Genomic DNA, 15994 nt, shown 5'->3' on the forward strand with positions numbered 1-15994 from the left:
TGCTCCATCACTGAATACCAACTATCCCATTAGCAACAGGCTCTGGAGGCATTGTTGATGGCAGCTGGGGAGGGGAGAAAGCCCGCAGAAGAAAGACCACTTGGGGGGTGTTGAGGGGAGCTTTCCCTCTCAGCTCTCTTCCCCTTCACTCATTCGATTCCCTCTTGGACCCATCCCTTTCCCTCTCAATCCTCTGAATCTGTGACCCCCTCCCCTCCATTTTCCCAATGCAGACCGTTCAGTGTGCAGCCTAACCTAGCCACCTGTCACTCCCTTCTCTGAGCACACGTGCAATACCAATCCCTACATGTGTGTGTTTCTTTGTCCTATGCAGCCCTGCTGGGTAGGACATCCCTCTTCCCCCTTCAATATTACAGCATCCTGCCATTCCCCTGCTCCAATCGGTATTTGAAGCAGGACTATTCGCCTCACTTGTGGGGTCCCCCACAGCAGCTTAAAAGAACTGCTTGAGATCAGAACAAATCAGAGAGGCAGGAAAATCACATTGGTAAGTGACTGACCGACATTTTATCTGATCCCTGTTCAATAATCACCCTTAAGTTATAATTGGACCACTCACTTAAACTGAATTTTTATGTGTGCAGAGTCATTTTGGCTGTGAATGGGTGATTAAAAAAAGAGAACTGTACTGGAGACCGTTCAATAAATCACCTATCTTGGATCAGCCTTCTGAAATGAGGTCCCCTTACCATCAGCAATGTCAAAGCTTCATGGGTATATGGATTTCAGCAAGGCATTTGATAAGGTATCCCATGCAAGGCTTATTGAGAAAGTAAGGAGGCATGGAATCCAAGGGGACATTGCTTTGTGGATCCAGAATTGTAGACGGATCATATTCTGCATGCAGGTCGGTCACCAGTGGAGTGCCTCAGGGATCTGTTCTGGAGCCCTTACTGTTTGTGATTTTTATAAACGACCTGGATGAGGAAATGGAGGGATGGGTTAGTAAGTTTGCCGTTGACTCTAAGGTTGGGGGTGTTGTGGATAGTGTGGAGGGCTGTCAGAGGTTACAGCGGGACACTGATAGGATGCAAAACTGGGCTGAGAGGTGGCAGATGGAGTTCAACCCAGGTAAGTGTGAAGTGGTTGTTTTGGTAGGTCAAATATGATGGCAGAATATAGTATTAATGGTGAGATTCTTGGAGTGGAGGATCAGAGGGATCTTGGGGTCCGACTCCATAGGGCACTCAAAGCAGCTGTACAGGTTGACTCTGTAGTTAAGAAGGCCTTCATCAATCGTGGAATTGAATTTAGGAGCTGAGAAGTAATGTTGCAGCTATATAGGACCCTGATTAGTTCAGGTCGCCTCACTACAGGAAGGATGTGGAAACCATAGAGGAGATTTACAAGGACGTTGCCTGGATTGGGGAGCATGCCTTATGAAAACAGGTTGAATGAACTCGGCCTTTTCTCCTTGGAGCAACGGAGGATGAGAGATGACCTGATAGAGGTGTACAAGATGATGAGAGGCATTGATCGTGTGGATAGTCAGAGGCTTTTTCCCAGGGCTGAAATGGCTGCCACAAGAGGGCACAGGTTTAAGGTGCTTGGGAGCAGGTACAGAGGAGATGTCAGGGGTAAATTTTTTACACAGAGAGTGGTGAGTGTGTGGAATGGGCTGCCATCAACGGTGGTGGAGGCGGATACGATAGGGTCTTTTAAGAGACTTTTGGATAGATACATGGAGCTTAGAAAAATAGAGGGCTATGGGTAACCCTAATAATTTCTGAGGTAGGGACATGTTCGGCACAGCTTTGTGGGCCAAAGGGCCTGTATTGTGCTGTAGGTTTTCTCTATGTTTCTATGTTGTTAATGGTAAGGGACCACTTAAAGAGAACAAAATCAGAATTATTTAAAACCTCTGCAAGAGCAAGTCAGAATCTTAGTCAATTCCAAATTAATTTTTGTGCAATAACAATAATGGTTCCACAACTTTCATTATGATGAAACATAAAATCCACAATAGCAAATTGTCAATGCATTTTGTGTCCTATATGATTTTTTTTAAATCAGTGAGGAAACAACATCATTCAGTGCAAAGCTGCCCTCTGATTTGCTGTTTTCAATGTTTCTTTACTGCTGAAACACCCCACTACATGAAAAGTATATGAGCCTTTCACAATACATGCAGGTTTGCAGAATAGAAATGAGTCAAGAATATTTTTTAAACAAAAGTTAAAGAGAATTAGTTCTTTATGCAGGTGGCTTCTTTAACTCTGCAGAAAATCCTTTGAGATGTCAAAGGCAAAATTGTTTTGATTTTACTTGTGTTCACCATAGTTGGCAAAAGGCAGAAATCAGAACTTGTACGAAACACCGCAGTTGGAAAGGAGAAATGTGCGTACTTCTTCTGGCAAGGCCGTCACTCAACTGTGAATGAGAAAGGGACTTCTGCTCTGATGACTGTTGAGTTGGATGAGGAACGGGGAGCACAGGTGAGACGACAAGATGGACAACGTATACAAAACAGAACAAGGCAATGGTGCCATATTAGGATATCAGGAACTAAAACATATGGTTTGATAAGGGATGAAGTTGCCAGTGAGGGAGTACTTTAGAGAAAGATAATCAAAAACAAATCCAGGTTTATTGTGGTTGTTACAAGTACATGGAGTTAGTGAGCAATCAAAATCAAAGCCAGGTTTATTGTCGTTCTCACAAATACATGGAATACTGAGCATTCCAACATGGATACAGGCCCCTTGGCTCAACATGTCCATGCTGACCACAGTGCTCACTCAGCTAGTCCCAACTTCCTGAATTTGCCCCACAAGCCTCACCCCTCCACGTCATCCTCAAATGATGCTGTTGTACCTGGCCTAACCACTTCCTCTGGCAACTCATTCCATATACACACCACCTGCTGTGTGAGAAACTTGCCATTTGGGTCGCTTTTAAATCTTTCCACTTCCACTAGGACTGTGTCCCCTAGTTGTGCTCTCTTCCTACCCTGCATTTATCATTAAACATGAAACTGAAAATGATGTCATTGTCAATGACTGAAATATCACGTTTAATACCAGTGCTCTCATTTTTTTTTTGTTTTGTGTTGTATCATTTCAGGTACAGGTTCTTCAGGGGAAAGAACCACCCTGTTTCCTGCAACTCTTTCGGGGAGGAATGGTTGTGCATGCTGGTAAAAGAGAAGAGGAAGAAGAAAGTTCACAAAGTAAAAGCCCCAGGCTTTGTATTTTGTTAGATGTTTCCTCTTAATGCTTAACTGTTGCTGCCAGGCTCAGAGATACTTGGGGTATAGACAGATCCAACAGTGCAATGCAATCAAATCCTCTCACTCAGAGAAGAACAAAACTTACATTTTTCTGATGCAAGTCTTCCCCACTTCTTTTCCAATGCTTGGATTACAGGAAATTTGAGTGTGTGCAATCTATGTATACTTGTTCTGCTGGTTAATCTCTGAAATGGAAGCTAGAGGTCTTGACGTCACTTAGTCTGTGAGCCAGTAGGGCTGGTCAGTACCATCTGAGGGGAATAATCACTAATAATAGTGATTTTTGGCAAGGTATACATCTCTAGAGTTAGAAAGTATGTGATAGCATTGCACCAGTGGTAGCTTTATTACTTCAAATAAGTAATCACTTTTTGTATATATTCCATATTAACATCAGTACAGCAGAAAATGTTACCCCACCCCACCGCCACCCCCACCCCCCCCCAAAGGTATAAAACCTTATTTGGAGAGATTTCTGGAGTTTTATCAATGTCATGATATTTTCCATATTGTTGTATCAAATCAAAACAATCTTAAGCTTTTGTCATAGCATATAGAATTACTGTACAATAATTCAAATGTGGGGTTCCACATGGCCATAACCTAGGCCCCATTTGGTTGTAAAATGAATATATTTAATCAAAGACTGCTTTCCATACTTTGTTTTCCATACTTTCATAATGTATTAATAATCATAATAATTTTCCAAATTTTCCATGTCTTCCACATCTTCATTTGAACTTTCCACACTCTCTGAGGTGGATGCCTGGTTCTCACAGTCTGCCAGTCTACACATGTCAGTACACCTGAGGCCATTTGCAACACACATACATCTTGGGAGTGAACATTTTTTTGGACAGTTACAGGCCAGTAGATCCAGGACGGCATGGGATGCTGGCTGGCCTTCCATCCAGTGCACCACCAACTGTTCAGCTTTGCCTTCTCTCTCCATCTTCCATCCTCTGCCAACAGGGCTTGGCACGTGTGGGTCCTTCTCCAAACATCTTCTCCATATACCAGACTGGTAGTTGGCTTGCTGTGCATATTTTGTTAAGCAGCCTTTGCATGGTGGGAGTTGATGACTTTCAATTTCCCCTTTTTTGGCACAGAAAAGGTGATACCTGAGCTCATTGACTTCGGTGATGGATGCTTTTGGGGCATACAGGAGACGTGTAAATGCCTCCAGTTTGTCCATCAGTTATGGGGAGAGGTCCCATTCCTGACCCAACTCTAAGAATGTGTCCTGAGTTTCCGTGTTGCTGGTCAGAAGTTTCAGGGCACTTGTCTTTCCTTTGCCTGCAAAAGCACTTACAGTGTCACATCCTGTATATGCGTGCAACCCGATGAGAGCCCTTACAAACCTCTATACCAACAGTGGCAGCAACCTTCCTGATGCCTACAAGCTTTGTACGGGTTCAAGTGCCACATTTCTGGAACAATGGGGCCTCAATCTTGTCACAAAATGCTAAGGACATGATAAAGACATCTGTGTCTTCTCTTGACACTGAAGAGCCGACACCTCCTCACTGTCTTGAGATGTAATTCTGTAACATTTGTCATTCACAGTTGCATACAGAATCTTCTCCTGTAGCTTTGCTCTGTACTCCGCCTTCCTCCATTCATGGACTCTGAAGCTAATGAGACTTTGTTACTGAAGCTCCTCCACTGCCTCACCATCTATGTGCCTGTGATACCTTGCAACTCATGACCAGTCTCTTCACACCGTAGAGATCTTTCACTGTTCTTGGTAGAGTTCTCCTTGTATGTGTTGAACACAACATCTATTCTACTACTCTGACTGCCTTCCCTCAGAGCTACACCCAAAACTGTTGTGGCAGCATCTCAAGTAACATGATCACTTTTCACTCTTTGGACCAAGTTCATTCCGTCAACCACTGTAGCAGAGTTTTCTGGGAGTTGCTCTTCGACTGCTACATTTTTCTGCAAGACTGGGGCTAAAGTAGCTTTATTTGTCTTTCCCAGCAATCCTTCTGGTGTGGACAGGGCCCAGGGCAATGGTCCAAGGGGATGAGAAAGGATATCCTCCATACGTAGACTGCACCCTTGTTCCGTCACTATGATGCGTCCAAACAAAGACATGTCTGCTTTCAAGATGATCACCCTCCTATTTGATTTCACTTCTCTCTACTTACGCATATCACTGAATGTTTTCAGCTTGTTGGTTTTCATTGGGTCATGGAATTTCTTTGCTGGTGGGTCTTCCTCTGGTCTCTCATCCTTGAAGGTTGCATAGCATTGCTCACCAATCTCATATGCCTTCATCAGGTTGGAGGCAATATCCTTGTGGACTGCCTTTGCCGTAGAGATGCTAATGAGGTCCCGCTTCTCTCCAAATGGGTTGACCCATTCATGTGTGAGGCTAACCGCTGCTGAAACTGCTTCCTCATCTTTCTGGATGCTTGGCGCTGTAGCTCCGTATGACAAAGCTCTGATTTGTTGCCTTGCACCATCTCCCTTAACAGTCCCAGGAATGCACTGCGGTGCCCAGCTGTTATGTAGTAACGCTTGATAGCTCCAGCATTCGGGCTGAACCGTGATGTGCCTCCAGGAGTCTGTGTGTCTTTGTTCACTGTGGCTTCAATAGCCTGGTCCACAGGGATCTGCCCAAAGGGGTTGTTACTTGACAGCTGCACTGAGAATTGGCCTGTCTTGAAGGCCTCATACACAGAAGGATTCTTCTCTGGGAGGTTCATCATCTGAGCAAAGTAAGGGGACAGGTACCTGGCGTAATTCATCTTATCATAGGCAAAGCACCATGGGGTCATGGTTCTTATAGCATGGAGGTGCAGCTCCCAGTCCCCTCACAGAAAGCTACCACTGCTGCAATGCTACCACATATTTTCTAGCACTAGGGGTGTATACCTTGCCAAAAATCTAAGAATTACTCCCCCAGATGGTACCGGTGGCACAAATGTGAGGTCCTGGCTCACGGACTAACTGTAGAAATTTATGGAAGTGAAACTGGTAAACTATTAGCATGAGAGAAATTGAATGCTTTGTTAATGTTATTTAGGAAAGGAAACGTGTTCCCAGTCTTAAGGCAGGCCTTGTGAATAATGTCAGTCTAGTGCCATTCACTATGATATAGGCTGAGATTGCCTTAAGTTGTAACCTGAATGAACTTCTCCCCACCCTGACAAGTGTTATTCTTGGTTGTCACTTGGCCAGTTTTGTAGATATTGTAACTCCAACGTCTTCCTTTTTCCCCCTATGTCACATACCTTCTCGGAATCACTGTCTTTGTTCCAGACCTTTACTTTTGCAGGTAATGAGACTGCACTGTTGATTGCTTTAGGTTAGCTGAGGGATAGCGTCCCCACTGGTAGCCCATTGGTGGCCAGTGTGCGGGACTGAGGTGACGGTGGATGCAGGTGCCACAGGTGAAGGGGAATGATTCCCAGAATACTTTTGCTTCTATCCCCGTAGATAGTATGATATAACAACGAGAGAGGCTTACGTCAGTCACAGGTAGTTTGTGTCTGGAAAGAACTGACAATTTTATTCTTTGGACTTTCGATCTGATTTAATAGCTTCACTAGAACTCCACGGGTTATCTTTACAGTCTTAACAGCTGTAAAGCATTCCATCAGACAGTTAGTGAAAATATCGGAAGTGCAATAGACTATGGATAGCATGGTAACAGAGCAGTTATTGTAATGCTATATCAGCTGCTGTCTGTAACGAGTTGGTACATTCTCCCTGCGACCACGTAGGTTTCATCTAGATGCTCCAAGTTCTTCCCACATTTTGCAGGTTAAAGTGTCACATGGGTAGAACTGGACAGCATGGGCTCACTGGGCTGGGTAGACCTATTTCTGTCCTATATCTCTAAATAAATAAGACTGGAGGAGCTACTGTGTGTGTGTGGCTAATCTACAGCTTTCTGTGGACTCTGCTTTACAACCTTCCCCAGCTTTCTGAGGTAGGTAGGAAGAGTTTCCTGGAGCACTGAGGGTCGGACTGACATTAATGCTGATTGTGATGGATTTTCTGATGCTGCCCTCTGTAGGTGACTGGCGGTTGTACTGTGTGCGGGGAGAGCTTCCAATGGAAGGGAATCTGCTTGAAGTCGCTTGTCATTGCAGCAGCCTGAGATCCAGGACCTCGATGATTCTGCTGAATGTCACCAAGGCAGTCATCTATCTATGGCACGGCTGTAAAGCACAACCACACACGAAGGAAGTAGGCAGGACTGAAGCAAGCAAAATCAAAGAACTGTAAGTAAAACTGACAATGCAAATATTTCTCAAACACCGAGTGTTACGTGGATTAATTATACTCAGTTCAAACTTTTGTTGAACACAATATTTCAAGCTGTCCCACTGTATTTATAAGCTTTCTTTGCGGAAGGAAACAGCATCCTTATTTAAAGCTCTCAGTGGCTGTCTGTTTTACTAAGCATTCCTAGTAGGCTTATAAAGACTGTGAGAGCTGCCTTTAACTGTTAATGGTGCTTCCGCAACTTTATTAGGTAGAGAAATTATACCCATGGTAAGGTGATGTGTGCTGGGAGGCAGAGGTTCAGGAATGATGAAATTCCACACTTGTCCCTCGTGTCTGATGAAGTAACAACGGTGGGCTGATGCTTACTGTTGTTATAATGCAGAAGCAAAATGCTAGGAACTTGAAATAAATCAGTATCTGCTGAAGATAGTCTTCTGTGAAAAACAGCTATCCAAGGCCACTGATCTTTCATCAAATGAGATGGCAAAGAATGATTTTAAGTCAGTGGCAGGTGATAGGTGTGCAAATGTGTCCTTATTTCAGCCTTTTAAATAAGAGATGTTTAAGACCATAAGACATAGAAGCAGAATTAGAGCAGTCAGCCCATCGAATCTGCTCTGGCATTCCGTCATGGCTGATTCATTATCCCACTCAAACCCATTCTCTTGCCTTCTTCCCGTAACCTTGGATGCCCTGATAATCAAGAACCTATCAACTTCCGCATGAATATATCTAATAACTTGGCTGTACAGCTGTCTGTGACCATGCTTTATGAAGTCAGTTTAGGAAATCCTCTGACCTGGTGCTGATGCCGGGGTTGATATGCCTAGCTTACTTCCAAGTTCTGGTCAGTTCCAAATAACTTTTGAAATCCAAAGTGTTAGCAATCTGGTTTGCAGCACGAGCTGTTTGTGCACAGTTAAACAGCTGGTCAAAACGTACTGTCAAGATTAGCTGATATTATTGGAAAATTAAGCAGCTGCTTAACTAATGCATTGAATTCAAACCAATTATCATCCAGCTGTGGTATTGTGACTTGTATCTCACAGCCTTTAATTGGAGATATAATGTCATTTTGGGTGCAAGAGATGAATTGTTTTTGGGGTATGTTTAAAAGATAAATTATTATTGTTATTACTAAACACACCAGGAGTGGTGCGCAAGATTTTTTTTACTGAAATTAGTTTTATCTGTTAGTAAATTACAAGTATTGTTTTAGACCATCAGACATAGGAGCAGAATTAGGCCATTCAGCCCATCAAGTCTGCTCTTGACATTTCATCATGGCTGATCCATTTTCTCTCTCAACTCCATCCTTCTGCCTTCTCCCGGTAACCTTTCACGCCCTGACTTACAAAGAATCTATCGGACTCTGCCTTAAATACACCCAGTGACTTGGCCTCCACAGCTGCCTGTGGCAACAAATTCCATAGATTCGCCTCCCTCTGGCTAAAGAAATTCCTCCTCATCTCCGTTATAAATGGATGTCCCTTTATTCTGAAGCCAAGCCTCTGGTCCTGCACTCCCCTGCTTTAGAAAACATCCTCCCCTGCTTTAGAAAACATCCTCCCCACATCCACTCTATCAAGGCCTTTCAACGTTCAAAGGCTTTTAATGAAATCCCGGAGCCATCAAACACTCCACATGTGTTAACCCTTTCCGGAATTATTTTTGTGAATCTCCTCTCGAATCTTTTCAATGCCAACTCATGTTTTTCTTAGATACAGGATTCAAAACTGCTCCCAATACTCCAAGTGTGGTCTGACTTAATGCCTTATAAAGCCTCAGCATTACATCTTTACTTTTATATTCCAGTCCTCACAAAACGAATACTGACATTGTACTTTCCTTCCTCACCACCGACTCAATCTGCAAGTTAACCTTTAGGGAATTCTGCACAAGGACTCCCAAGTCCCTTTGCACCTCGGATTTTTGAATTTTCTCCCCATTTTGGAAATGTCTACGCTTTTATTCCATCAACCAATGTGCATGACCGTACACTTCCCGACACTGCAATCCATCTGCCACTGCTTTGCCCATTCTCCTAATTTGTCTAAGTCCTTCTTCAGTATTACCTCCACTTACCTTCGTATCACCCGCAAATTTGGCTAAGAGGCTATCACTTCCGTCCTCTAAATCATTGACGTATAACGCAAAAAGAAGCAGTCCCAACACTGACCCCTGTGGAACATCACTAGTCATCCGCAGCCAACTAGAAAAGACTCCCTTTATTCCCACTCTTTGCCTCCTTGCAATCAGCCAGTGCTCTATCCCTGCTAGTACCTTTCCTGTAATACCATGGGCTCGTAGCTTGGTCACCAAATTATAGGAAAAATGTCAATAAAATTGAGAGAGTACAGAGGAGATTTACTCCAATGTTGCCTGGGTTTCATCTCCTAAGTTACAGAGAAAGGTTGAACAAGTTGGGTCTTTATTCTTTGGAGCATAGAAGGTTGAGGGGGGACTTGATAGAGGTATTTAAAATTATGAGGGGAATAGATAGAGTTGATGTGGATAGGCTTTTTCCATTGAGAGTGGGGGAGATTCAAACAAGAGGACATGAGTTGAGAGTTAAAGGGCAAAAGTTTAGGGGTAACATGAGGGGGAACTGAGAGTGGTAGCTGTGTGGAACGAGCTTTCAGCAGAAGTGGTTGACGCAGGTTCAATGTCATTTAAAGTTAAATTGGACAGCTATATGGACAGGAAAGGAATGGAGGGTTATGGGCTGAGTGCAGGTCGGTGGGACTAGGTGAGAGTAAGAGTTCGGCATGGAGTAGAAGGGCCGAGATGGCCTGTTTCCGTGCTGTAATTGTTATGTGGTTATAGTCAGATGTTATTCAACTGATAAAATGTTCAGTAAGTGATAATGCCATTAAAGGCAAAAAATGTGACTGCAAAAATTTGTTGATTAATTGCATAAAACGTTGGATGCCCAATAATAGGATACTTTCTAAATGGATTTCATGGGTTTATCCCATGACGTGATTAAGCAGCCTCAGGTGCAGCACCTTGTCAAAGGCCTTCTGAAAATCCAGGTACACAACATCCACTGACTCCTTTGTCTATACTTCCTGTTATTTCCTCAAAGGATTCCAACAGATTTGTCAGGCAAGATTTCCCTTGAGGAGACCATGCTTATTTTGGCTTATTTTATCATCTGCCTCCAAGTAACCTGAGACCTCATCCTTAACAATCGACTCCAGCATCTTCCCAACCACTAAGGTCAGACTAACTGGCCTATAATTTCCTTTCTTCTGCCTCCCTCCCTTACTGAAGAGTGAAGTGACATTTACAGTTTTCCAGTCCTTTGGAACCATGCCAGAATTTAGTGATTCTTGAAAGATCATTATTAACGCCTCCACAATCTCTAGAGCTGCATCTTTCAGAACCCTGGGTATAGTCCCTCTGGTCCAGGTGACCTATCAGCTTCCCAAACACCTTCTCCAAGGTAATAGCAACTGCACTCACACCTTCCCCCAACACTCTCGAAGTTCCGGCACACTGCCAGTGTCTTCCACAATGAAGGCTGATGCAAAATACATATCCAGTTCGTCCACCATTTCTTTGTCCCCCATTACTACCTCTCTAGCATCATTTTTCAGCAGTCAGATATCTACTCTCACCAGAATATATATATTCTGAAAAAATCGTTGGTATCCTCTTTAATATTGTTGGCTAGTTTATCTTTATATTTCATCTTTTCCCTCCTTCTGACTTCTTATTTGCCTTCTGTTGGTTTTTAAAAACTTCCCAGTCCTCTAACTTCCCACTAATTTTTGCTCTATCATACTCTATCATAATAAATTTACTATCTTCCATCATTTTGTAAAATACTTCTTAAATCAAAAATCCTCATGTTATGAATTCAGTGCAGCGCTGAGCAAATGCAATGTGGTCAGGACTGCTGTTTTTCAAATATTAATCAGAGCTCCCATCTGCTCTCACTGGTAGATGGAAAAGATCCAACTATTTGAAGAAGAACATGCAAGTATTTATTTATTTATTGAGATACAGCAGGGAATCGACCCTTCTGGCGCTTTGAGCCATGCCATCCAGAATCCCCTAATTTCATCCTAGCCTTATTCCCAGATAATTTACAATGACCAACTGGTATGTCTTTGGACTGTGGGAGGAAACTGGAGCACCTGGAGGAAACCCATGCGGTCACAGGGAGAACATACAAATTCCTGACAGGCGGCGGCTGGAATTGAACCCTGGTCACCTGTACTATAAAGCGTTGTGCTGACCACAATGTAAAGTCTTGATAATGTTTGTCCCTTAACCACCACTATTAAAGCAATCTATGTTTTTTCTATGTTATGACATGAAGATTGCTCAGTGCTCTGTAGAATCAGAGTCGAGCATCATTTACACTGACCCTTTGGCCTAGTGACTCTAACACCCATCCACACTGCTTTTGCACTAATTCCATTTTGTTCTCCACACGTTCCTTTTAACGTTCTTCTGGTTCCAGTACTCACTCAACCACCAAGCCAAACTTGCAGTAGCCAATTAACATACCAATCTGCGGGAGAAACTGCAGCTTCCGGAGAAAATCCGCGCCATCACTGGGTGTACGTGCAAACCCCCAGACAGCACTGTTGTGATTGAAACCAGATCACTGGGACTATGACTATACTAATTATGCCACTGTGCTGCCCTGTAGATCGCCAAGCGCAAAGAATTGTTTTAAAAGGCTCGATATAAATGCTATGCCATTTTTTAAAATGACTTTGTACTTTATTAGGTGACAACTCCATTCTGATGTGGCTATATTCTAGTTAATTGAATAGAATTGGATCAGTGAGATGGTAACTATAATAGAGCTCAGAGCTTCCAACCATGTTTCCTTATTCAGATGCCCACTGGAGGCAGGACTGCACAGTAGTAGCAATGTTACTATACATGAATGTGACGAAGGGTCGGAGGCTGCGGCGTTCTTTGAAGCTTTGGGCAGGAGAGATCGAAAAGCCTACGACTGCATGCTGCAAGGTAACCATTCTGCTCATAAAAAAGGATCTGATGCTTTCCCAGTGTATGTGACGAATAAACTCTTGGGCGTCCAGCCAGGTACAGGTATCAATTGGAACCAGTGTTTTGATACCAAGCTCTGCCATCTTCTTCAGACATCATCCCTGTCATCGAAAAGTAGATTATAATCGATACCAGTACCTGGCTGGAAGCCCGAGAAGAGTTTATCAGTCAGCTCATGTTTTGGGTCAAAACTGATGGGGTTTAGGAGTTCAAAAGTCTTTTTGCTCTTTTTTTATTCTAGTGTGAGGCAAAAACACACAAGCTCAGTCTGCAGCATGTAGAAGAGCAGAAAAATTTGCCCATGTCACAATATAAAACATGGCATGATATACAGAAGGTTACTGGTTGTGAGGAGTTTAACAATTGATTAATTTGCTGAAATCTGGAACATTACCAGATATATGCAGTACATTGATCTTTAATTATATTCTGATCAAATGTAGGATGAGTTGTTAAGTACAATACGTTTGCATATATACTAGGATTATTACTTTAAATATACCATAATAAGGATCACAGTGCATTCAATTACAGCTTGATGTCACATTTCCAAATCAGTGATAATTTCCATTTTTATAGAACTTCTTAATGAAATGGAATAGCTCAAAGTGCCGCATAGAGGTATAATGAAACAAAAATCAACACTTCAGTACAGAAGAGGGCATTGTCACATGGTCGTGACGTCAAATCACTGCTCTGAACTTACTGAAGACTGCCAGTACCATGCACTGAATGAAATATGTCGTTACAGTGGCTTAGGTGAAGATTAGAGGTTCAAAGTGGTGTTTTGGTGACAGCAAAGTACATTCTGATGTATAAAATTGCTGAAAATAGTAATAATTCCATCTCACTTTTGAGAACCTGCTGTCAGTAATAATATAATCTGTACTTGGTGATTTTTGCTGGAAGTACATATCAGTGTAGTTCACGTTTTTTTTCTCTAAACGTGCACTTGCCTTCATTAACCTAATGCTCAGGATTTCCTTGGCTTTTTAAAATGAGAAAGGTTGAAAACTAAACACACACTTTCATTCACAGATCCCGGAAAATTCAACTTTACTCCTCGACTCTTTCTCCTCAGTAGTTCATCTGGAGAATTCATTGCCACTGAGTACTTGTATCCTGCCAGAAATCCTGATATGGTAAATTCAATGCCGTTTTTGCAAGAAGATCTTTATACTGCTCCACAGCCAGGTTAGTCGTTCCTTGCATGGAATTTAAACTGCCAAAATGACTTATTTTTTACTGGGAGCCTAAATGATCAATAAGTTGTAGTGTCAATTCACTCTTTGTGAAAGGACTTCTAAGTAATTGGGAATGAAAATGTACAAGGACAACTCCTTGGGGGCAGATATGATAAACAAGCTGTGCAGGAGCCATTGTAGGATGGTGGGGGGATGGGTCTTTCTAGTTTCACTTGAATACCTTTGGGATTGCTGTATGTTAAATAGGAATTGAACTGATACTGTAGATCATATGTAGTCTGAACTGCTACCAGAGGCCATATTGATCTTCCTTACTTTGAGCTTTGTATTCATGTGATACAGTACAAGAACTGCTATTAATGAAAGCATCATAAAGATGATGTTTAATCTCTTTGTAAAGTTGTTTTTACATGGTGCTTCTAAAGATTACTAGGACTGATCCTATGCTAACACAAGGCTTTTAACAATTGGCTGCATTTATCGAACTCATTTCTGGGAAGATCCATTTTTCCTCTTAGGCATTCATGACCCAGTAAATGCAAGTGATCTGGAGTGTTCTGTGAAGAGAGCAGCCACCCTTAGCACCCAAAGAAGTGCAATCAAAAAACGGCTTTATTTCCCGTGCTGTTGAGAGTATCCAAAACAACTGGAATGTTTCGGTTCTGAACTCCACCTATTGCTATTGTTTGAATTAGTGTAGATTAATCAAGAGTAGAAAACCTTTAAAAATGCATTTAACTGCCTTTACAAATTAAATTTATTGTTGAATATAAAGCAAATTTATTGTAAAATCATTATCTGGCTTGATAAAGTACTATTAACAAACCGTAGTTAAAAACAGTCTTCAGTAACTGGCTGAAAATCACTAAACGAACCGTTTGAATCCAATTTTAAAAAATAATTGAACTTGTTTTAACATAATATAGCTAGTATTTATTTAAGTCATATTCCATGGTTAGTTGTGTAAAAGTTTATATTTTTCTTGGCGGTTTAAAGAGCAACCTTTGTATATAAAATAAAGCTAAGAATATTCATAGAAACTATTGTAATGCATTGGATTGGTTCAAAACCAAAAATGGAAAATAATGCAATTCCTTTCAGGAGAAATACAAAGTTTAAAATTGTTTGCACATTTAAATAGTGTGAATAGTTTCACCAGACTTTTTCAACAAATGGTTGCACTATAATAACAATAATAAATATAATTCCATATCTCAGTGACCAGATCGTTGATTTTAGGGATTATTTTGTTTAAGTTTCTATAAAGTTTTAGCACACTGACATAAAATGCTGTTATAATCTGTGTGCAGCGTTGTTCCTGGTGGACAATCACCACGAGGTGTACCTCTGGCAGGGCTGGTGGCCGACAGAAAATGAAATTACAGGGTCTGCCCGGATCCGTTGGGACTCAGATCGGAAATGTGCAATGGAGACAGTGTTACAATACTGCAAAGGTACATCTGAAACATTGCTAGTGACTATTGGAAGTCAATGATTTAATTATTGCGTTCAATGTATTTGGGAATTGTTGGTTTCTCTTTAGCTGCTTTTTTTTTTACCTTCCCCCCTCCTCTCTAATCTTCTCTTCTATTCTAAGGAGAATAATCTGCTTTACAACCAAGCAATGTGAGAGGAACTATTGAATGTGTGAACATTAATTCTACCTTTTTTTAATTGTATCTAGAATAAACATTGTGGTTGAAGCAAACCACGGATTTCTGGGGCAGCTCAGTGGGTCGAGGTTCCAGCACCAGCAGTCTCGTTTCTACGTCAAATGCCTCATCAATGTTAGAATAAGATTCGTAGATTATTTAATCAAATGCACCATTCATTGTAGTCAAGCAAGGAACAGTATTTTAAAAATGTACTATGGCTGGTGTCCGTGCCATTTTAGGATTGACTGCTGCAAAACTAGACAAGTCCTGTTTATATCTGCCATGTTTCTTCCACATACCAAAGATATATTGATTTGTGACTTAAACTCTCCAATTATCCATCCCTAATGAGTTCCAAGGATTTGGCACCTAGGTGAAGAAATTTCTTTTCATCTCTTCCCACCCACCTCTATCCATCCATTGGCATTTTCCCCTGCAATTGTAAGATATTTAAAACTTGTCCCATCACCTCCCCCCACTGCCCCCCCAACTACCACCCAAGGACCAAACAAACCTTCCATGTCTCCAACCTAGTTGATTGCATTCGGTTTTCATAACGTGGCCTCATCTATATCGGAAAAACCAAGTGTAGAATGGTGGTCATT

The 15994-nt window shown here is 41.9% G+C and overlaps 1 protein-coding gene across 18 annotated transcripts in view; it reads left to right on the forward strand.

Moving 5' to 3' along the window:
* The window catches only part of svila (supervillin a), a 268368-nt gene that overhangs the window by 241870 nt on the left and 10504 nt on the right, over positions 1–15994 (forward strand). For all 18 annotated transcript variants that reach the window (XM_063044309.1, XM_063044320.1, XM_063044308.1 and 15 more), the window contains 6 exons: positions 2302–2456; positions 3085–3190; positions 7281–7488; positions 12354–12487; positions 13568–13723; positions 15045–15188. In XM_063044309.1, coding sequence (XP_062900379.1) covers positions 2302–2456; positions 3085–3190; positions 7281–7488; positions 12354–12487; positions 13568–13723; positions 15045–15188 — 903 coding nt within the window. The remainder of the gene's footprint in view (positions 1–2301; positions 2457–3084; positions 3191–7280; positions 7489–12353; positions 12488–13567; positions 13724–15044; positions 15189–15994) is intronic.

This window comes from Mobula hypostoma, chromosome 3, assembly GCF_963921235.1.
Source record: "Mobula hypostoma chromosome 3, sMobHyp1.1, whole genome shotgun sequence".
Classification (NCBI taxonomy): Eukaryota; Metazoa; Chordata; class Chondrichthyes; order Myliobatiformes; family Myliobatidae; genus Mobula; species Mobula hypostoma.